The 24,322-nt window shown below is 44.6% G+C and overlaps 1 protein-coding gene across 3 annotated transcripts in view; it reads right to left on the reverse strand.

The window, feature by feature from the left end:
- The window catches only part of rftn1b (raftlin, lipid raft linker 1b), a 112,026-nt gene that overhangs the window by 80,552 nt on the left and 7,152 nt on the right, over window positions 1–24,322 (reverse strand). For all 3 annotated transcript variants that reach the window (XM_079344203.1, XM_079344205.1, XM_079344204.1), the window contains exon 2: window positions 16,159–16,354. In XM_079344203.1, coding sequence (XP_079200329.1) covers window positions 16,159–16,306 — 148 coding nt within the window. In that variant the 5' untranslated portion in view covers window positions 16,307–16,354. The remainder of the gene's footprint in view (window positions 1–16,158; window positions 16,355–24,322) is intronic.

Consider the following 24,322-nt stretch of genomic DNA (forward strand, 5'->3'; position numbering starts at 1 on the left):
CAAATTAAATGTATTATTATTATTAAAAGCAGAAGCAGCATTTTTATCTAAACTTGCAAACATCATAATGCATTGTTACTTTGGATGTTGATCGCTGTCGAATCTGCAGAGTAAGTTACAGTCCAGATTATTACAAGGAATGTTCATGTGTTAGCCCTCAATGCTGGTCAAACGTTGTGCTCAAACAGTCCGAGGTTTGTAGTTTAAGTGAACGGACCTGCTCTCCTCGCTCTGCAGCCCGGATGTAAACAAGCACAGAGAACAAATTCCAGGAGCAGCGTGTTTGAGTCAGGTTAAACTGGCAGATCTAACAGAGCAATATGTCGCCACATTCAGCAAGGCACCTGGATGTTTGATCATGACATTGTTTACCTGCAGAAAAAACCCCAAAATGGTGCTCAATTTTGATGGTTGTCTCTGGGTTTTCTTACCTTTAGACTAGTCTGTCATTAAATAACTGTTTAAAGGAAATTGGTTGCAGAGGAACCTCCCTAATTACAGCAGCTGACAAGTATTATGGAGTGGAAGTACGTGATCACAGCAGGTCTATTTAATGCACCCTAGATCTGTTTTTTAGTACAATATTTAAGCAACAGCACTGAGTTTTTGTGATATGTTCTGAAAGCACACAGGGGGAGAGACATGCATTAAAAAAGGGGGGGTTGCACACACACAGTTTCTTAAAAAGACTCTCACACTCAGCAGTAAGCCCTTGACATTCCTCCAGTTCAGCCGTCGAAAATGTCTGCACTGAGAGTTGTGTTTGCCTCTTCAATTACTCCAGCAGAGCCGAGAGGGGAGAGAACCCGACGTGTCACTTCAGATACTCCGCAAGCAGAAATCTGTCCAAACTACCTGGCTGTGAGAGGTTCAGTGTCAGTGCGGAGGGAAGGCGAGGCGAGGCGAGGCGTGGGTGTGAGCAGGAGTGTCACAGCGAGCTCCGGGACATCACCATTAACTGCTGGATGTGATGTGATCGAGACTCAAGGAAACATCTGGGAAGTTCAACATGTAACATTTCGCTTGTCTCCGACGACAAGTAACACAGGAACTTTCTGCTGAGGGCGCGTAAAGATAAAACAACTCTAACTTAATGAAGGTGTCAAATTTAGAGATGAAAATAAGTGCTAAATGAGAAAACATGTTTGATGGCGGACCATTTTGGAAAATGCTTCGCCCTAACTTTTGGTCAACCAAAACCACATTAAGTAACAGGCAAAGAGCATGAGCCGAGTCGGGTCTTAAACCTCCTGACAAACTGCTTCACTGCGTCAGCTCATCAGTGAGGTCAGCCGCACGACTGGTTAGGAATAACTCTTGTCCTTCATCTAATCAAAAGGGATGAATAATGTTCAAGAGAATCCTTTTTCCACCTTTTCAAACCAATGAAACATCTGCGTTTCTGAGCTTTGGTCCAAAGATAACATGAATGAAGCAGCAGAGGAGGTTTGTGACCCCGTAGAAACCAGCTCTCTCTGAACGCTCCATTTTGGTGTGTGTGTCTCTTTAAATTTGATTAACCAATCGTATTACTTTTTCTGGTTTGAAGTAACTAAATGATTAAAGTCTCAACAATCAAACAACATTAGAGGGTGTGCTCGAGGACAGAGAGCGAACCCTTTACTACTCCATGTTTTAACTTCATTTAAAATGCGTGAGACGTTTGACTGGAGAATCAGATCAGAGCGCTTCACTGTTACCGTCAGTGTAACACAAAAACATGTTTCTCCTTTAAAAGGCTCCTCTAACAAAACGCAGAGACACCCTGTTCCACACTCACAAGGCGACGAGTCAGCCTAAAAATAACAACAAAGTGTGAAATGGTTTCAGGCTTGCAAATTGCTCTTGACTGTGACGCTGAACGGGAGCTCTGGTGACCTGTTTGTTGCAGATCTTAGCAGTTTAAAGTTGCTATGTGGGTCTGTTATGCATGAAGTGCCTGAACAGAATCCCAACACAAGATGCTTTGGTCCTCAACGCCATGTCGTCAAGCTCCATAACATGGTTTGACTCAGGACTCAGGTCTAAAGCCATTTTGACTCCTGGGTTGGGGTCTTTCTCTGGGATCATGACGTGTAGCATAAAGCTTCAAAAGAAACTTAACTCAGCCCTGCAAAGCAAAACAATACACTATCGGATTCTTTCGTGCTCGTGGAGACATACTGGAGCATGTTTTCAGACAATCAAGAGTTTCACTGGGCTGCACTCGAGGGCCTCAGGGATCCAGCCAGAGAGAGAGCGTATGCTAATAGGAACACAGAGCTAATCCATCACCCGGGCTCTTCACAAGTAATTAACTCAAATCATAGACGGCCCCCGCACCAGAGCCCACACCTTAATCTCTCTGCAGATGGAGACCCTGCGGAGCAACAGGTGGCCTCTCTTCACATGAACCTGCAGCCCACCATTGTCATCTGACTCACAGGAAACAATGACGAACTCAAAGAGCCAGACGGGCTGAGTGAAACATGAGACTGATGTGTAATTATGACGGAGTGAGTGTACGGGTGTGATATCTGTTTCATAATTAAACACCCACTGTTCCTCTGTGACACCTGTCTTTGTGTTTGGTCTGGGAGAATAATAAAAGACGTGCACAAAATCACTGCGCACAAGAGGCTGACTTACGGGGAAAGCTTGGGCCTACATGTCGACGGGGGCAAAAACTGCAGCAGCAAACGAGTGACCCTGGTGAGGACAGCAACATTTATTTTTTTCTTTTTCAGGGAGTTTTACAAGTTTAGTTAAATTCTAGAGAGGGGTTCATCACTTGTGCTGGTTATAAACTGTTTTAAAGAGAGAGAAAAAACTCTTAGCAGGTTGTTTTTATTCTGATTCTCTGTCACAGCCACCGGAGACTCAAACGCACCACCGTAAGCAAGGTGCTTTGAAATGTGCTTCTATTCATTCTTGGCTTTATTATGCACTCAGAGAAACTTCTCAAAGTACGATGTATAAGCCAGACATCACGGGACCTCTTCACAGGAAACCAGGGTTTGCTTCCCTGTTGAACTCCAAAACATAAAACCGTTGCGACATAACGCATAGAGACGCACCGATGCACCACTCGATCATGCCTGTTGACTGGAACCAAAATGTGCAGGTGAGTAAAGCCGCTGTATGCACCACGTACTTGCACTTTTACACGGTGAAGGAAACTGTGCTGTTTTCAAAAGTTGAGAGCTAAAGTTTTTTAGCCACCGTAAATCAAACGCTGCTGTCGTGTAAACGAAGAGCCAAATCGTGTAAACGTGAGGTAGGATGTGCATCTGTGTGTCATTTAAAAGAGACACCATGTGTGCCTGTAGGAAATGTCTAAGAGCTGATTGCTGGGTTGGAGGTAATGTCCAAGTCTGATTTCGAATGCATGTTTTGGAAGGTGGAAATCCTTGAAACATCCTCAGACACACTGCAGGGACCAGTGCACACGGGAAGGTGGCACTTTAAAGTCCCCGGCAGGTGAAGGCTTCTGCACTGTGTTTATATATCATCATGCAGCACAAACTGCCTATCAAGCTGCTATCGGCCGTCGTCACAGAAGAATGGAGGATTACACGTCCTTGTTGCAGCTGGGGACATTGAACCGTGATTGCTTTTCCTTCGTCTCTCCTCCGTGACCGCAAATTCATCACACCAACAAATCGCTCTCTGCATCCCACACGGGTGCGAGTGCAATCAAACTGTAATGTGCACGCAAATTGACCCCAATCAGTGTCTTACTTTTTGAATGCCAACCCCTTGATGTGATGGGTTGAAAACACAAGCAGGTTTGAAGCTTCTCTATTTCTGTTTGACAATGGCCCCCGGGAAAATTGTTAGTCAATGCTTGCAGGAACCAAATCACATTATAGGTCTGCAGGGCCATTGTAGTCGCAGCGAGAGGAAGAGTGACTCACGGAGCTGCGGAAGATGCTGCTTTCATCAGCACAGCTTGAGTTAGCTCCACAAACATTTGTCCATGTATTTCTCCCACATTTGTCAAATACACTTAAAGAGAACAGCTTCTCTTTTTTTTTTACTCTTATTGATGTCTTGAGTTTGGTCGATCATCTGGGTGCAGCTGATTCTTAACTGAAAAGCAGTCGAGCAGCAGGAGGCAGCGCAGGAGAAAAGAGCCACGCTGCTCCTGCCAATCCGCACTAACGAGAGAGAAAACTTCAAACACGCCTTTGAAAAATGTCCGGCTTCCAACTCCTAACACGTTCAGAGTGGTGGGAGGGTCTCGCAGAACTTCAGAAGATCTGGAAGTCTCCGCTGGAGCTGGTAAATGGGAGTGGGAATAGATTTGGCATAAGTAGAAACCACAAGTGTCTGCAAAAAGGCCTGTTTGGAAATCTGTAGATCTCTGTCATCTATGCATGAAGAAAAAGAAAAATGACATGACTCAGAGAAAACAGATGTAGGGATGGGGATCGTTAACTTTTATTGATATTGATAACATTATCAAGACTCCTCATTAATCCGAGTCCTCTGTATCTTTCTGTTATTTAGTGGAAAAATGAGACAACAAAACCCTGCTTCTTCTTCTTCCTGACTTTACATTCAGTCAGATCCCTGTTGTGCCTTCTGACCTTTTTGCTGACCTGATTTTGAACGCAATGAAATACATTTTTGTTTTGAATTTCAGACCTGTTTTTTTTTTTTTTTTTTTAAATTAAGCTATGAATTATTTAATCCCTGCCTCTAAAGAAATGCTTTTAATTTTTAAAGAAAATTAGGGACTTCTTGGAAATCAAAACTAAATGTGAAGTTGCAATATGTCAAGACACACACAACTATATCTGGGCTGCTTTTTTTCACTGAACCATGGAAAAAGATCTGGTTACTGTGCAAAAGTAAATGAGTGCATGGTGGCTATAAAAAACAGGGGGATGGGTAAAAGAACCAAGTTATTAGGTAAATATAACTTTATATATAACTGTAAAGAACAAACGCCCACATGAAGGTGTCGTGAATGGAAAAGCTCCAGCGAATGCTCCAAAACTCATCAGATCAAAGTTTGCTTTTAAAATGACTAAAAGCAGCCGTGACAGAAAAGAGAAAAAGCAAACTGCTGCTGAATATCAGGTGTTGTTGCCCAAAATGAATTCATGACTTTTGTAAACCAATAATCCAACAGCCTCCTGCCTGTGTGTGGAGCGATTTGAAAAGGACACACAGTTTTACACAAGGTGTAAATTATAACTTTGCACAGAGGACAGGTGGCGGAGAATTTCATTACCAAGCTCACAAATCATAGTTATTCATCGTAGTTCACAGCAAGACGTGCTGCGAGTGTGTGCCTTGTTATTTCATCCTGTGAATAAAAGTCAGATTTGATGATTGTTTGTTTTCACCTGGGCGAGAGATCACATGGATCCTTTATCATTTCACAATGTCAGGTGTGCATTTTCTCAGGTGAAATCAAACTTTCAGGTCACATGATTCTACACATGTAAAAAGTGACTTTTAAGTTGATCTTTTTTTTTTCAGACCTGGATGCAGATGAGGAACTGTGAGGTGACAGCATCTAGTCAATTCACCAAACTGCAACCCAGAGTCCAACCCAGAGTCTAACCCAGAGTCCAACCCAGAGTCCAACCCAGAGTCCAACCCAGAGTCCAACCCAGAGTCCAACCCAGAGTCTAACCCAGAGTCTAACCCAGAGTCCAACCCAGAGTCTAACCCAGAGTCCAACCCAGAGTCCAACCCAGAGTCTAACCCAGAGTCCAACCCAGAGTCCAACCCAGAGTCTAACCCAGAGTCCAACCCAGAGTCTAACCCAGAGTCTAACCCAGAGTCCAACCCAGAGTCTAACCCAGAGTCCAACCCAGAGTCCAACCCAGAGTCTAACCCAGAGTCTAACCCAGAGTCTAACCCAGAGTCCAACCCAGAGTCTAACCCAGAGTCTAACCCAGAGTCCAACCCAGAGTCTAACCCAGAGTCCAAACCAGAGTCCAACCCAGAGTCCAACCCAGAGTCTAAGCCAGAGTCCAACCCAGAGTCCAACCCAGAGTCCAACCCAGAGTCCAACCCAGAGTCTAACCCAGAGTCCAACCCAGAGTCTAACCCAGAGTCTAACCCAGAGTCTAACCCAGAGTCCAACCCAGAGTCCAACCCAGAGTCTAACCCAGAGTCCAACCCAGAGTCCAATTTGACTCATAGATGGTCCCATTATAATGCAAAATGTGATGTAAATTGTCTCCCTTTGTGTTTTTAGCTGCTGCCTCTTTTGGCCAGGTCTCCCTTGAAAAAGAGATTTTTCGTCTCAATGGTTAAATAAATGTTAAATAAAAAATAAAAATAAATAAACGTGTCCATATAGTGGTGTTATATACACTCAACAAAAATATAAACGCAACACTTTTGTTTTTGCTCCCATTTGTCATGAGATGGACTCAAAGATCTAAAATTCATTCCAGATACACAATATTACCATTTCTCTCAAACATTGTTCACAAATCTGTCTAAATGTGTGATAGTGAGCACTTTTGCTTTGCTGAGACAATCCATCCCACCTCACAGGTGTGCCACATCAAGATGCTCATCAGACACCATGATTAGTGCATAGGTGTACCTTAGACTGTCCACAATAAAAGGCCACCCTGAAATGTGCAGTTTTTGCTTTATTGAGGGTCTGGGGACTCAGAACCAGTCAGTATCTGGTGTGACCACCATTTGCCTCATGCAGTGCAACACATCTTCTTCGCATAGAGTTTATCAGATTGTCAATTGTGGCCTGTGGAATGTTGGTCCACTCCTCTTCAATGGCTGTGCGAAGTTGCTGGATATTAGTGGGAACTGGTACGCGCTGTCGTATACGCCGGTCAAGCACATCCCAAACATGCTCAATGGGTGACATGTCCGGTGAGTATGCTGGCCATGCAAGAACTGGGACATTTTCAGCTTCCAAGAATTGTGTACAGATCCTTGCAACATGGGGCCGTGCATTATCTTGCTGAAACATGAGGTGATGTTCATGGATGTATGGCACAACAATGGGCCTCAGGATCTCATCACGGTATCTCTGTGCATTCAAAATGCCATCAATAAAATGCACCTGTGTTCTTCGTCCATAACAGATGCCTGCCCATACCATAACCCCACCACCACCATGGGCCACTCGATCCACAACATTGACATCAGCAAAGCGCTCACCCACACGACGCCACACACGCTGTCTGCCATCTGCCCTGAACAATGTAAACCGAGATTCATCCGTGAAGAGAACACCTCTCCAACGTGCCAGACGCCATCGAATGTGAGCATTTGCCCACTCAAGTCTGTTACGGCGACGATCTGGAGTCAGGTTAAGACCCCGATGAGGACGACGAGCATGCAGTTGAGCTTCCCTGAGACGGTTTCTGACAGTTTGTGCAGAAATTCTTTGGTTATGCAAACCAATTGTTTCAGCAGCTGTCTGAGTAGCTGGTCTCAGACGATCTTGGAGGTGAACCTGCTGGATGTGGAGGTCCTGGGCTGGTGTGGTTACACGTGGTCTGCGGTTGTGAGGCCGGTTGGATGTACTGCCATATTCTCTGAAACGCCTTTGGAGACGGCTTATGGTGGAGAAATGAACATTCAATGCCCGAGCAACAGATCTGGTTGACATTCCTGCTGTCAGCATGCCAATTGCACGCTCCCTCAATGCTTGCGCCATCTGTGGCATTTTGCTGTGAGACAAAACTGCACATTTCAGAGTGGCCTTTTATTGTGGGCAGTATAAGGTACACCTGTGCACTAATCATGGTGTCTGATGAGCATCTTGATGTGGCACACCTGTGAGGTGGGATGGATTATCTCAGCAAAGCAAAAGTGCTCACTATCACACATTTAGACAGATTTATGAACAATGTTTGAGAGAAATGGTAATATTGTGTATCTGGAATGAATTTTAGATCTTTGAGTCCATCTCATGACAAATGGGAGCAAAAACAAAAGTGTTGCGTTTATATTTTTGTTGAGTATACATTATAAACATAAGCTGACAACATCTATTTAAAGCAAGCAGAAAGTAAAAGTATCAGATGAAGAATGTTCATTTTGTCCACTAACACACATTTCAGATCAAAAACAATCTTTCCTTGCGCCACACCGCCCCACTTGCGCAGGAAGTGAGGTCGAGGCTGAGGTCACTTCCTGTACATTCTTCTCAGGAGAGCGTCTAACAATAGCCTCGTCCACGTGAACGCTCCTCCATTCATCTCCACACACATAAATACATTTGTTCCTCTCTGGGAGGCGCTCTCAGGGCCGGGCAGAAGGCCGGCGGAGGCGTTTGGTTAAATTTAGGTTGTTTGCTTCTCCTCTGTGTGGACCCCTGATTGCATTTCAACACAATCAATACTGGCATATTGGATCTTTGTGAGATGGCAATAAGAGCCAATAAAGCTTTGTGGGGGCGCTCGAGCGGATTGTCTGTCAGGAGACGAGCGGAGGAGAGGTTAGAGGAGGCAATAAGCAGGCGCGCTGGAGAAAACAGCTGTGTACAAACACACCGGACACAAGACAAACACACACAGATCCTCACACTGAGCTTCTGAGACTAAAAAAAAAAAACATGTCCGCAAACTACTTGAGCACACACACACAGACTCTTATCTCTGTTTCTGTCTTTCTCCCCTCGTTTCCTCTCTCTTCAAGACACTCACTTACTCATCTAATGACGCACGGAGGATCACCACCCACATGCAGAAACTTTCATATCTAAAAAAAAAACAAAAAAACCCAGAAACCCTCAGGATGTGTTTTCTTACTCAAGCACCAGCACAAGGTTGTTTTAGAAAGTGCAAACATTACAAAATCTCAGACATCCTGGAGGGGATTTCGGATACAAATCAACAAACCCCTGAAGATTTACCCAACATCCAATCTATCTCTGCTTTACGCTTTTGCTTCCTCTTTTGTTCGTGACCCTCTGACTTATTTTCCCGCCCAATCGGGAAACCTGTCGCACACTTGTCCTGCAGGCTGGAACATTCAAATCTCACTAAGCGGAATATATAACTCAGAGCGAGGGAAATTGCATCGGCTGCAACAACACACAAAACGCTCAGCATAGTTAGCTGCAATAACAAAGCCTTCAGACACAGGAAATAGTCTGCACAAAATGTGAAGCATTATAAGTAAAGCCAATCTTAACCACAGTGCAGAGACAGAGACAGTGACGGAGGGGGGGAGGGGGGGGAGAAAGAGAGAGAGAGAAAGGGGAAGGAACCGAGCAGTTTCCTGTTGCTGAAAACTTTGTCAGCAGTTGCAGCCGTTTGAAGCTCATCGAGTGGAACCTGCTGAGCTCCGGCTCTGTCACCCGCCTAAAATGCTGCCCTGACATCTTTGTCTCAGCAAACGATGGCGTGGCATTTTGCTGCCTGACTGGGCTCCAAACAATGCAAGAAGCATCCACTTAGTATGCAGCTAAGTACGGATGCAGCCAGAAACAAGAAGCAGCGACACCGGACTGAATTTGTACTGTCAGCATGGACGGCAGCTCATGCATATTAATCAGAGGGGGCTTATGTTCCCATTCTTTACTTATGTGTAGGTACAATTAGTTTTTAAAGAGTTTTATTTATTTACTATTAGACGTGTAGCCCCTCCCACCAAAAAGATTATTACAAATTATGATAAAAATGAAGCTGAACTATGCTTCAATGTGTGCAGAAATGCTCTGAATATATGTGGCTCAGTGGTAGAGTCGGTCGTCTCTACAGCGGAGGTTGGAGGTTCAATTCCCCATCTCCTGCCACCACACGTCCAATGTGTCCTTAGGCAAGATACTGAACCCGAACTCACTCGTGATTCCTCATCGGTGCTGTGAAAATGTGCGTGAGTGACATCAGCTGCCTTTGGTGTAAAAGAGTCGGCAGAAGACGAGAGAAGCTCATCTGATTGGTCCCCACTTAACTGACGTTTAAATCACAACTTAACACTTTTAAACCAGCACGAGAGACGAGGAGTCTCAGTTTGTCATTCTCAGGATTTCCTTCACAACTTGTGTTTGTGATGGCTTTTTTAAGGGCTTTAATTAGCGTTGTTTAAAATGCGCTCCGGCAGCTGATTGGAAGTAAAGAAAGTAAAGAAATAAAACAGGTCGATAACATTTTGGGGCAATAAACTGACCAAGTAAAGAACCAGACTTCTCTCCTTCAGTGCAGGGATGAAGAAATATTTGTGATTTGGTGCTTCTCTACGTTGGATTTTCCTGCATATTTCACAACTATTCCAGTAATCACATTCATCAGGAGGGATCAGGGTGGGGATGGGTCTGTTCTGATATATAATCATCACCTGACTGCCTGCATCTAATTTACAATCCTGTTTTGGTTTGAGCTGCGCAGACACCCTGGGCAGCAGGACTATAATGGAAATATAATGTAAAAACCAGATGACCGTGAATTCAGTCTTCAATGTCATTCTCCCCTTCAATAACTGCGATTCAATTCCACCTCTCGAGCTCTGAAGCCAGGGGATAAATCCAAGCCCCCCCCCCTCCACACGTCCCCCGCCACCATCCGAGGACTAATCTCCCCTCGGAAAGCCACTCCGGCGTGCGGCGTTCCTCCTGACCTCTCCCGCGGCTCCGTCTTGTACTGGAGTGGAGCGGGGACGGGAACGGGGACGGGAGCGGGGACGGGGGGGGGGGGGGGGGGGGGGGGGGGGGGGGGGGAGGCTGCTCCTGCGTGTCACTCACCTGCCGCCTCTGCTAAAGCTCATCTTAACAAGGGGACCCTGGGCTTCAGGGGGTTTTGCATACAAATGACATGTCTGGATCCTGAGATGATATCGAACCCTGTGTGTGTGTGTGTGTGTGTGTGTGTGTGTGTGTGTGTGTGTGTGTGTCTGCTCAGCGGCTTTGATGTGAAGGGCGACATCTTCATCATAATTTCAATATTTCCGACCTTCCTGTTGCGGATATTCGATGTGTTGAGTATGATTTTTATTCCTGCCGACATTTTTAACATTTGGGGGGGACATACGCCTAAAGTCACACATCCCGCCCTCCCCCGCCCTCCCCCCCCCCCCCCCCCTCCGCTCCGATGTGCTTGTGTTACTGTTAAAATGGCTTTTTTCCACATCGCCTCACACCACTATACGAGGCGATATTCCCAGCTCCCCGTCGGGTCATGATCTCAATATCAAACACACTCTCTCCTTTTGTTTTCCAGTGGCTCTTCAGAGGCGATTGAATGCTTGCAGGGAGACCACCAATAAAGCTACTAGCTAAGCTACAACGAGCTAACAGCTAACTGGCTGTCCTAGGCTAATATTAAACACAGATGGTTTTCATTGCCGACAATTGACTCTTCCTTTCATCAGTGTTTCTGGACAGAAAGTCGTTGTTTTTGTACATCAGCTGGCTGGTTAGAGGCCTGTGGGCCGGTTGTGGTGGCAGTTGCACAGAGCTATGATCAAACACTGTGGTGAGAAATTATTACAGACATTATTCACAGTGCTGCAGTCACAGAGAAGTGAGCTCAACAACACGAGGGCATATTTCCAAAGAAGAGCGAGAAGAAGGGGAAGCAGAAAGGCCACCCTTCATTTTGTTCTCAGTTTAAAAAATGCTGATGCAGAACATGCTCCTTCTGCAACTGGCTTTATTGTTTAAAAAAAAAAAAAGGACTTTCTGTTATCTTACAAAATTACACACTGACACAGAAAATCGTGCCTGAATTGGACAAATTGTCAAAAGAAAAAGAAACAATTTCCTTCCCTTCACGCAGAACAGCACCCACTCTGAATGTAGATTTTTTTTTCTCTCTGGCACGACTAAAAGCTTCACGGGATCCAAAAAAACGTGGATCCATTTTTGAGTCACAACTCACTATAAAGTAAGTGAAGCCCCTCGTGTGCAGCAGAGGAGGAGCTAGATCAGTCTACCTCAGGAGGCCTGTGCAAAAAGGGTCATGCAAGGTCATCCGAGGAGGTTACAGGGTGTCAAACAAAGACAGAAATCCTTCCTGTTAATGCAAAAACCTTCCAGCACATTTTATGTTGACTTGTCAGATTATCTGTATGCTGGTGTTCCTGTAAAAAAAAACAAAAAAACAAGTGACTTCCTGTGTAATCCAGTCATTCAATATTCAATCTGAGCGTAGCACAAATTGGCTGTGATAACAAATGGATCTGCTTCAGTTGGACAGGATGAAGCCGGAATAAATCCTGTGACGGGAACGGACAGATTTGCAACCAACATCAGAGTTTGATTTTGATGGTCCAAAAAGTCTGGACACGCCCCTGCTTAGAACAGAAAAATACATAAAAGTCAACTTGTATGCTGATGATGGTCTAGTTTACTTCTGAAGCTTTTTAAAGAGGCCTCATTGTAAATATCACTCTGTGTCAAAACTATCTGAAAGTTCCTCACAGGAGCTTCAAGCAGAAAGTCAGTGTCATGTATGAAATGACTGTTTCAGTCTTTTTTTTTTTCAATAGAACAATGTAAGACATACAGTGCGTCTTGTTGTCTGTCCAGGAAGTGGTAGGAGGGATGTTTTTTTACAGATGTATGTAGAAAGAAAGACAGCAAGAAAAAAACCCCAACAACAATCAACTGAAAACAAGCCTGAACAGTTCTTACAAAACGCCTGGCTTGAAGAAAGCAGAAAAGAAAAGAGTGAGGCAGCAAGCTCCTTAAAATCTGCAAAAACGTTATTTATAAAGGTTGTTTCAGTCATTTTATGTAAAAACCCCTAAAGCTCTGCAGTGACTCATGTTCAAAATCTATGCCTCCTCTAAAATATTTCCTGTAGAGAAAAAGCCGCAGACATGAATCATTACCTTCTCTTACATACCTGATACAGCCAGTAACAGGCTAACCTTTTTTTTACCCTAAAATCTGCTGATTTCAGCACCAAACAGACTCTGATTTATCAAGCATTACGTTCTCCTATGGGTAACACACACACACACACACACACATAGAAACATAGAGAGGCGTGGTGACAGTGACGGAGAGACAGAGAAAGAGGAAATTGATTACAGTAAGTAGCAACCCCCGCACCATGACTTCAAGATAATAACGTGGCCATGAGCCAGACACACAGCTCCTCCTCCCATCTAAGCTCCGCCCTCATGTCAGGTCCCACACGAGGGAGGTTGTAAATGCCCGTGTGGGTCCCGGACGCCCACGTTCGCGGGCTCCTTCATCCATCCCGTCCAGTCATGCTGACAAACTAATGGAGACTAATCAACTGTCAGAGCAAACACGCCACGCACTACATCTTTCTGCTTCCCGTACCACCAAACCCCCCCTTCCCTCTCCGCTTGTCCTCCTCCACTGCTGATACCAACCCGCCTCCCCACCCTCCCCACCCCCACCGAACCGGCGCCATCAATTCAGCTATAACTGTCATGAGCAGAAATAACCGAGTGATGGCTATATATAGCACAACGACTCTCCTCTGTCGCTCACATACAAATAGAAACCTTTCCCGCACACGTTCATTTCCCCTTTGAATGGACCCTGTTAAATATAATCAACCTAAATCCAATCCTGCTCTTGCACCTGACCTCAGATTTCCCTCCACCTCAACCCCTGTGCTGATTTCTGTCGACAAAGCTGCCGCTCAAAAAGTTTCGATTCTGAGACCGAGACCTTAAAAAAAAATGCTCTCAAGAACGGACTTCTCAAGACGAGCTATAATTTGTTTCCCAGATCATTTTGGAGCCTTCATTAGTTGATTGAAATTGACCTGCGTACTTTGATTGAGGCATTGTTGTTTGGATTCTTATTAACTCAACTCATGCAGGAACAAAACCTTTTTCAAATATTTGTTTTTCTTTTATTTTCAGGTTTATGTGCAACATTGTCACGAGTGAAAACAAAGTCAGAAAATGGAGAGAAGAAGGAGAGGTCACTTTTTTTTTTATCTTACTGCATCAGAATAGTTAGTTGAGTTCAGGTTATTTTGTGGCTTCATTATCAGTTCTTTGGATATTGATATTCAAGGTACACAACCAATTTGTATTCATGTAAATAAACCGCCTGCGTCTCATTAGGCAGCAGAAAAGGTTCGATATGTGAACGACAACCAGCGTGCGGCCAATTTGCTGCAAAGGCTTCTGGTTCTGGAGTCGATTCAGAAACATTGTTCCAGAAAGTTCAAAAGTTATTTATCATTTTAGAGGATTTAAAACTATGATCATTTATTTCTTTGCTACTTTGGGACTGCAGGAAAAAGATCGTGAACCCCATGAACATGGTTTCTTACACAGCTACATTTTCATCTTCCTTCGTATTCACCTGTTACATTTCACTCCCAACTTTCCCCTCCTTTTAGTTTTGTGTTAGTTCTATTGTCTCTTCTAGTTCCAGTTACCAGACCAATAACCGAGACTCGGTCTGCAACAGGTCTTCAATGGGACTGGGACCGACAATCCTCCAGCTCCCAACCCAAGTCCCTATAGACTGAGCTACTGCCGCTCCAGATAGCATCAAAAAACAAGTCTCTAGAATCTCAACAAAAGTTGCCTGAATCTGATTTAATCTAACTCTTATATTTCATTCCACACACCGACACACACACACACACACACACACACACACACACACACACACACAAATGCAAATGCTCCAGAGTCTTACTTTAGGTCTCGACAACTCCAGGAAGCAACACCCACCTCAATCTCATAAACACCTCAAACTGAAGGGAGGGGAGGGGGCTCCACTGGCCTTGTTTGTCTGTGTGTGTATTTGTGCATGTGTGTACTGTCTTGTGTGTGTGTGTGTGTGTGTGTGTGTGGAGGGATGCTATATCTTTAACTGATTCATTTCCATATGTTCCTCCCCAGCACAGGGAGCCTCAGATAAAGTCTGGCTGTGAGCAACACCTTCCTACTTTACTTGAGGAAGCCGGTTTACTAAGCCGGCTGCTATCTCACCAACTGCACACTGAGACGACCTGAAAGATGTTTCTGCGAGGATCAAACCTGCGACCTTGTACCAAAAAAAATCTTTGCCCCCCCCCCCCGTCCTCTTTTGTTTGCATGCCTGGAAGAGTTGGACACGCTGCCATACATAATTGATGGCTGCCAGCAGGCTGTTTGGTGTTGATTCGGTTGGAAAATTCTATATCATTAGCACAACGCGGAGGCATGACTGACTAATTTTGTGAAAAGAAATTACAAACAGTGGCTGCTAGACAGGGAGCAGGCGCTAATTAACACTCAATCATTACCACAAAATCATGATGGAGAAAAAAAGTGTGATGTTCTTCCATGTACAGTGATAGATCTCCTGTGAGTGCTCTGTGGTTTTCCACTGGGAATACGCGGCTATAATGGCATTTTTAGAGAGAGGAGTCAACAGATTAATCCCACTACAGGAGACATTAGTCAGTAAGAGATTCAGCTCAGGACAAAGCTGTAGATTGCAGCCGTTTGCTAAACGTGTGAGGCATATTGCCGTCTCTTCACGCAGAGGTGTGAGGCAGCACAATGCCGAAAGCCTTGAGCCTATTCATATGATTTAAACTGTGCATGTGGAAGGACCAATAATTCAGACTTTTACGACCCTGCAGGGGAAAATGACCAGAACATATCTGCAGAAAGAGGCTGCAGGGACCGCTGATCAATAGCAACGAATTCTGCAATATACTGTTCAACTCTGTGCCTCTATTTGGAAGAAAAACTCCCTCAGCTATCAAAGGGATTTTAAGGTTGCATCTAAACACACAGTGTATAAACCGCCTTTGGACTCCCACATTTGCTTTTTTTTTTTTTTAGCATTTGATTAATAAACAAGAGCAAGGCAGAAAGCAGACGTCTGTTTGATACACATGAAACAAGCTGACAGCAATTAGAAGGCAACAGGTTGAATCTGATCTGAAGTCACTGAGTGCATGTGTATGTTAATATCTTTGGACACCATGTGATATCAACGCTTCTGAATAATGCATGAATATTTTTGTTTTTGATTCCTAACATACACCCAACAACCTTAAAATAGAAGTTTGAAAGTCAATCTAAGAGTGTGATAACTTCACAGAGCACACTCGCCTGTCTTATACGCGTCAATTCAGGAGAAATGACCAACGCTTGGCTGCTTCTTTGCCCTCAGCTTGACAACAAATGTTAACAGCATGTCGCAGCAGCACGCAGAGATCTTTGGGCGGCGCCAAAGCACACCAGTCGTGTCCCCACATAACGTCGCTTTGAGCACATTTGAACGAGTCTTACCATCTTTGCCGATGAGGAAGTCCAGGTAGCGGTAGGTGTAGGCCACGCCCACTTTTGTCTCCACCTGCGGTCTCTTCAGGGTGGAGTAAATCTTCCCCGGACTGCTCTCCTCCGACATTGGCTTCATCTTGCGCAGGCCGCAGCCCATGGCTCCACACGGTGTGTGTGTGCGTGTGTGTGTGTGTGTCCACGGATCCTGCCAAGAAGACAAAAAGACACTGAGACATGTGTTTCATTGTCACTTGTGTGTCGCCGTGTGTGGCGAGAGTGTAAATGAGTGGGTGATTCAGTGCACATGGGTGAGTGTGAATGTGTGGTGTTAAAACATTGGATGCAACCTGTTGTGACAGAAGACTCAAAAATCCATTTTATATCTTTTTTTTAAAATCCAAATCCATTTGTTAAAAAAAAATAAAAAAAAGAAAGAAAGCGGCAATTCAACAATGTGTGAAGAAGAAATCCTTGACTTTCTCCTGGTCGTATAAATTCAGTTAAACAAACATGTATGTGTGTTTCTGTTTCAGCTTTAGTTTATGTCCCTGCAGATCATTTTGAAACCATTTTATGCAGTTTTCATTTTTGCTGCCGACATCGCCTGCTAAAAATAATGTTTCAATCTGTTTTCATCAAATCAGAAAAAACAAATTTGCAGACCCTTAAAATGAGCGGAGGACTGTTAAATAGTCCTGATAGTTTCAGATCCTGACGTAAGCAAACCACAATGGATGCAGTTTGGGAGACTAAATGTTGCTCTCCTCTCCCTGGGTCGGAGTGATCTAGGGCCAGATAACCTGTCTGTGACATACTGTGTACACACACTCACACACACACACACACAGTCACACACACACACACACACACACACACACACACACACACAGCATATGAAAACAAACATTCATGCCCTCAAATATCCATGATTCCTCTGGGAATTCAGACGGAAAACCAATAAAGAAGAACATGCCGGATAAGCCTCCGTAAATAAATAAATAAACACGACTAAATGAGCTTGATTCTTCACGGGTTCCCTCTTCCTCGTTCCCAGGGAGACCAAATTAACGGAGACAACCGTGGAGGGAAGAGGAGGGCCTGAAGAGACGCCTCGCCCCAAATGGTTTGTGACAGCATCACTGCTTCTATGCAGCGGCTGTGTCGGGGAGCAGGTGACATCCTATTGTGTGTCGCTGATTAAACTCACGGATGGATGGATGGATGGGTAGATGGCGGCAGTGCCCTCCCCTCCCCATTCCTCCCACCTTTGCTGATGAGGAACCCTCTCTATTATGCTCCATACTAATTACAGAACAGCGCGGGGGCCTTGGCCAGAGACAAGGAATCTGAGTCGGCTGCAGCTCCAGAGACGACAGGACAGGAAGTTGGGGGGGGGGGGGTCGTCGGGATGTAGGAAGGAATGGGAGGCGAGATAGGAAACGAGCAGACGGGGGCTGGCTAATGAGGTGAACGGCAAGAATGGAAAAGGTGAGAATCAATCATGGCAGTAAAAGGAAACGGGGGTGGCCAGGTTGGAGATTGTTCATTGGCGTGGGGGGTGGAGGTGGGGTGCATGATGGGTAATTCCAGACAAGTAGAGTCCAGATAAAACAGTCCACGATTATAGCATGCTGAATAAAAAACAGGTGATCAGCACACCCCGACGGAAAAGGAGGGAGAGAGAAGATTCATTGCTTTTTCAACAAAAGCTGGTGTTTCCATCAAAGTCTTTGTTTGGTTATACAAATCTAAACATGCATCACAATCGTGTCTCTGCAGGCCGTAGAACAGCTCCCTGAAAACAGACCGCCAGCTGACCGCCTCATGATTAACACCAGAACACTCTGAGGGGCGAATTCACTAAGACAAATGCGAGTGCAGCACCGTGATACGACCTCCATGATCTGCCATGTCTCAACGTCCGAATCACAAAGCATGATGTGCACGTGGTATTCCAACAAAAACAAGCACCTAACGTGTTGTTTGCAGTGTGAGTTTGCTCTTATTTTGGGTTCTCGTGTCGTGCTGCGAGGGTCTCTCGTGCCAACATAGCCGAATAACTGAGAAAGAAGTGCAAAATTAGATTCTCACATATTTTGCACAGTTGTATCTTTAATTTGTTCAGTAAGCTACTGGATGAGAAAGTGAAGAGATAACGAGCGTCAGGACGGGGTCGAGGAAACTGAACTGGGCTGTTGGATTCAAGCACTGTTGCCTCTGTTCAAACTCACCACTCGCCCCGCACTGGCGCCCCAAGAATACAACTTTTAAAATGTTTGCTGAATGGCGGACAGTTCGATCATTTGAAATAATCAGGGAATCTAAACGCTGATTGGCTTCCTCCACACAGTGGTCATCAGATTCAAGTTTTATCTATAATGTATTGTTTCTTCACCTTTACACAGGTATCAGTTATCAGAGACGAGAGACAAACAAATCTCTCATATGACTACTAATGGAGCTGCTATGCAGAGGCGCTGCTGGTCAACAGGCAACTGCTTGGAGCTCCAGTCTCAAAACCACAGCAGTGGCACAAAAAGGCAAATTTTGCAACGACAGTAGGAGACCTCCCTGAGGTGGCCCCCATCTGACATCTGCATGCATTTTTTTTTTGCACTTTGTATATTTTTGCTCGTGGAACTCATCAGGGTGGATGAAAGTTTCGCCTGTTCGTTGTCGTTCAAATGCACCGTTTTCACCTGTATACACCAACGCCTGCTGATACGTGATTGGTCAATTCAGCTCAGACTGAAACCAGCACACTTCACATACTGAAAGTCAAAACCCCCGTGTACGAATTCTACATTTCAGTGTTGAATCAACTCAATTGTGTCTCAATTGCACAGGTTGTCGTAAAGCATCCCCAAAAAAGTTCCTTCATCCTTTTGTGAATTTGTCCGTCCTCCTCTCGATTTCATGCGCCTTGGGTTTGGAAGATCGTCAAATGATTGGATGTAACGAGATGCACCGAGGAGTCGTGTCTCTGCCTCTCAGTGTGTTTCCAAGTAGGACTGATGTCTTCTTCCATTTCAAACAACAAACAAGCCTAATACAATCTGCAGGAGCTGGCATAGTCCCTGTAAAGTGCTTCGGTCCCCTTCTAAATAGTCACTCAGGACTGCGCTGTTCTGTGCCGCAGTTCACAACACAGCATCACAAATGGCTCCGGCATCAAAGAAACACAGAATGGAAGAAAAAGAGTCTGATTCTTTTTCTCTGTCTTGGATTTTTCACTGTTGCCTACAGTTACTTGTAAATAGCTTTTATCATTTCTCCTGCCGACCCTGGAGAGAAGCAGCAACAACAAGACGGGAGGCGAAGCTCTGTCATGTCGGCTACAGGAGAGGGAGGAGAGGTAGTCGGAACAATAGGAAGTGGAAGGGGGGGGGGGTGTAAAGAAAACAAAGTGGAAGAGAAGAAAATGAAGGGGTTGTATTTGCATAGCTCCTTGAGACCAACGAGGAGGCGATGATGTGAGGCGAAGGCTAACAGCATTATTTTTAGAGCTGCACTGACAGAGGATTTTTTTTTTTTTAAGAATTTGTGAGGTTTAAGATTTTTGACTCAGACCTCTCCTCTGGGGCGAGAGAAATGCTCCACCTGTATGCACCCAGCTTTTATCAGAATTTGACAGGCGGGGGAGTCACTGAGGCTTCACCAGTAGACAGACATTGGCTAGCTTCAGGGGTGAAATAAAACAAAACAGGAAGAGGAACATCGATTTCCCTTTTGCTGAATTAGCAACGATCCTCTTACCTTTTTGTTCTCTCTTTTGTTTTGTTTGTCTCTTGCTAATGGCTGGTTGAGGTTTTATTCAATAAGAGGTTTAACTCGATAAGATTCTCTTCTCATAAACCCAGATTGATGTTCTGATGCTTTGTTGTATCCGAGACGCACTTAACTTTGGCTCACACTACCCAAACATCGCGCAGCACTTTGTATTGTGCTGAATAAGAAAGGCAACATCAGGAAGACGCTTTGTCTCGATCTGCCATGTTTTTTATCTGTCAATCACGCCAGCTGGAAGACGATGTTGTCTTTGTTTTCTGTTGTAGCTTCGGCCACTCGAGGCTCTTTGTTGCTTTTCATGGTGATGTAGCAAAAAAAAACAACAACAAAAAAATCCATTGTCGAAGAAGAAGAAGATTACATTGCGCTGATAAGCTCACTCATTGTATTTTGAAGCTGCTTGTGCAGAGTTGTTTAACAGGGAGACTTTTAGCAGCACACTCTTGGAAGGTGTAAGCAGATGTTTCTCCAGCTTCCTGACAAGTTTAAATCCAATATTTGCTGCCATTTAGGCTCTGTTTTTGGTCTCCACCAACTCCTGAAGGAAAGACCGCAGACCAGTTCTTGAAAAGGGTTGAGCCAGATAAAAAAGATCCACATGGTTTTCTACCAAGGATAAAATAATCCAGCTGACTTTCATCCCATTTGTTAAAATAAAAACTGGATCAACCTGATCTCAGTACAGACTTCAAAGGACGACAACATCCAGAAGAGCAGAGCTTTAAAGGGGACTTCACTGCTGATTTAGATATTTCATGTTTTTAAAGGTTTATTGTTGGGCTTTTCTAGAGAGGTGCCAGTTCGCTTCCTGCGCACTGCCGCCCTTGAGCAAGGCGCCCACCTTTCCTGCACCCCCCCCCCCCCCCCCCCCCCCCCCCCCAAGCTCAGGAGCGCTCGCTGTGGGCGGTACCACAGTCCCCTTTACTCTGACATCACTCTAAATGAGTGCATGCTCACTGGATGCTGTTTGTGCATGTGTTTGTTTGTAGAAGTGAATTTCTCCTCCTTCGATTGGACCAAAACAACAAGCTGAAATAGGCTAAAGATCCATGAAGAGCAGGAGACTTTATGAGCTCGTCTCTACAAGCATCAACTGTCCTTTCATCAACTCTCTCAGCTGGAGAGATGTGAATTAGCCCTGTGCATCTTGTAATGACTTTGAGGTAGATAGGTACAAAAATCCCACCTGAACATGAAGACATCACAGCATCGGGAACAAGAAGAAACTTCAGTGAATAATTATTCTTAATGCTGTCTGAGAGATCTTGCCTGTATTACAAGGCCGCGTTCACAGGCTTTGATAGCAGCGATGCTGAGATCAAACCCAGCAGCATGGGAAGTTTCACAGTGGATTAATGTAGGAAGACATTAATTAGGGACACTGTGTTCTTGTGTTCTCCTCCATGTAGTCTGCCTTTAAAGCCTGCTCTCTCTCTCTCTCTCTCTCTCTCTCTCTCTCTCTCTCTTTCCGTGCCCTGCTTTTTCTGACTTTTGATCTTCTTAATCTGACGAGTGGAGAGGAGCGCTGCGCAGTGTGTTGTGGTGGGTACTGCTGGTCCAGTTCTATCATCCACAGTTTATTGGAGCAGCAGCCTAAAGGGCTCTCAGAGGCAGAGCGGTTAGAGAGAGAAGCCATCGTGAACATGAGGATGAGGCCGACCTCACAGGAAGACAAGCAGCACTGACAGTTGATGTAAATGCTTCAAATGACTCATGTTTACTGCAGAGTGCGTCTGTCACATGCAGCCCCCCCCTGACCTGCAGGAAAATGTTAGCGCTGGGTTTTTTTTTGGTTTTTTTCGCAGGCGGAAACAATTGACTGATTTATTTGTAGCTTAAAACTTGAAGTTTCTTCTTGTATATTTGCATTGTCTGTTTCTTTCTTTTTCTGAATATTTCCTGACTCAGCAGCAAAGGCGGATTCAACAGGTCCAGGATTCAAACGCGGGCAAGAAGAAGTCTGAGTGAAATATGCGCTGACAGAAAAATTAGGTAACATTTTGAGAAGTTTTGTAGAAGTATAAAAACGCAATTTGTGACCTGCTTTAAAGTAGTATTCTCGTCACTTGACAACATAACAAAAATAATAAATCATAACTATGACAAACTGTAAAACAGGAAGGGATGCGTTTAGTTTGTACTGGATGACTTCATTTGTCCCTTCTTTTCCGGAGGCGAGCGTTTGTCATGTCGTGTCGATTTCAGCTGGTTGTGATCAGTTTAAATCGTCGTTTAAGCAAACTTATGACCACTTCTGTTTTCCTAATGTTCATCCTGAGGGACCCACAGAGCTGTAAGAAGGGAGAGACTTTCTACTCCAGCAGTCTGTCCACGATTTACAAGCGACACTAATTAGATCAGTTCTCCGACACAGCTCTGTGAACAGCTGGTTATCGCACTATTATAAAAGCCTATATCATGTTGGTGTTTGTATTCCATGATGTTTATCACAACAGAAGCTGTCTGCTGCTTCTTTGCTTAGATGCTAAATTGTCCTGATTGCAGAGCACACAGACCTCCACCATGTGGTCATCGTGTTAGACAGAAATCATTTCACATACAAACATCGTATCTCTCTGAATGCTTGTGGTTTGTTTTAGTGATTTTGTCATGATGCTTTTGACGCCTTGTGTGAAGAACTTTGAAACGTCCTGTCTCTAAAATGTGCTGTAGAAGAGGCTGCTGGTGGCGCTGTGGTTAGTTGGCAGGCGGTGGTTGACTCCATTCCCCCCCCCACACTCTCTCCATGAGGTCCATCTCTGTCCTATCGCTCCAAAATAAAGGCACAAAAAAGAGAGAGAGCAAAAAAAAAAGTGCTGTAGAAATAAACTTGCCTTGACTGGGACCTACAGTATGCATCTGTACATAACTGTAAAATATATATATATATAAACTAAACCTTTATTCAGACTGATGTAATGATGTAAACCTGCAGAGTGTGAAACAGCCTGCCTGTAGGCGTCATGGGCTGGTGGTTCCCATGAGGCTGAATACATACTCACTGCACAGCGACTTGTTTCCTTTCCTTCTCTTTTTAACGTGCTTACTCTTCTTTTTTAGAGTTACACACAAAAAGCTTCGCTAGCTTGAGGCCAGTAAACAGAAACTACGTCTTCAGCTGAATTCTGACACGTTTTGGTTAAAATATCCCTTTTCAAAGGAGGACAGAGAAGAGGGGGCTGCACAGCTTCAATGGAAGCTTTTACACATATTTTCATAATGAAACCGGCTCGCTGATGAACTCCTTTAACTGTCGTGAACCTGAGCTGAGTGCGTCCGTCAGTCTCCCACAATGGAGGAAATATCAAACTTCTCGAGGCACCATTTGACACACAGGGCGGCAAAATTGGATAAAAACAACCCACAGGATTTTGAAAATCTTTTTGTGACAACAAAAGTGACAACGAAGGACACAAACCGCGATAGATGGTTTAAAAACAAACTTCCTGTTTTATATGAGGCTTTTTTTTCTGCTCATATCAAAGCAACTAAATGAATCACAGCACACGAAATGAAGACCCATCTATAGCAATGAAACCTGAACCATGTTGTTGCCATGGGTGACCAGAATATAGCAAGCCTGGAGACTTAATAAAACACTGATAAACGCCTCTTTGGCTAGCGGACAGCTGACTACGAAGGGCTCTGTGTGAAATCAAAAATGGCCACTCACACTTGAAGGGGTGTGGCTAAGCAGCGTGTGCCAAAATGGGCCTTACGGTGCCTGGCACGCATCAGACGCATACAGTAGCTATACTGTAGCTATACTGTAGAATATCCCGGTTCTGAAAGGTAAAATATGGCAGCACTTTGGGTTTGATTTTTTTAAGTAAAAGGCTGATTTACATTTGCTGTGCTGGATAGGACAGCTGAAGAGAGGCAGGAAATGATGGGAGGGGAGAGCGAGGGATGACGTGCAGCAAAGGGCTGAGGTCGGACTCAAACCTGCGCACGCTGAGATGAGGTCTGCAGCCTGGGGCGAGTGACATAACCGCTTTCATTCTGAATGTGTTTCCAGGACAGTCATTCAGTGAATGAAGTCAGTTGCAAATCACCTCTGAACGTATGTGCAGGCAAGCTGCTCGAATGATTACTGTGTTAAGTGATTGATTCAACTGACGTGTCGATTTAACGTTTACAGCTTAACACGTGCCTCATCACCCGTTTCTGACGAGAATCAATAAATAAGTGGGAGTGAATGATGGGTACAAGAAGCATGCAGGACCTTCTGAAAACGAAGCTCAGTGCAGCCTGAACTTAAGCTTGAGTTTGGAAGGTGACCATCAGAAGTTACTGATTCCATCCATACGCCAGAGAAGAAGCGACTCAGGTTAAGTGTCTCACCCACTGACACAACGGTCATGTGACTGCAGGAGCTGGGGAT

Source organism: Symphodus melops (genome assembly GCF_947650265.1).
Source record: "Symphodus melops genome assembly, chromosome: 5".
NCBI classification, from domain to species: domain Eukaryota; kingdom Metazoa; phylum Chordata; class Actinopteri; order Labriformes; family Labridae; genus Symphodus; species Symphodus melops.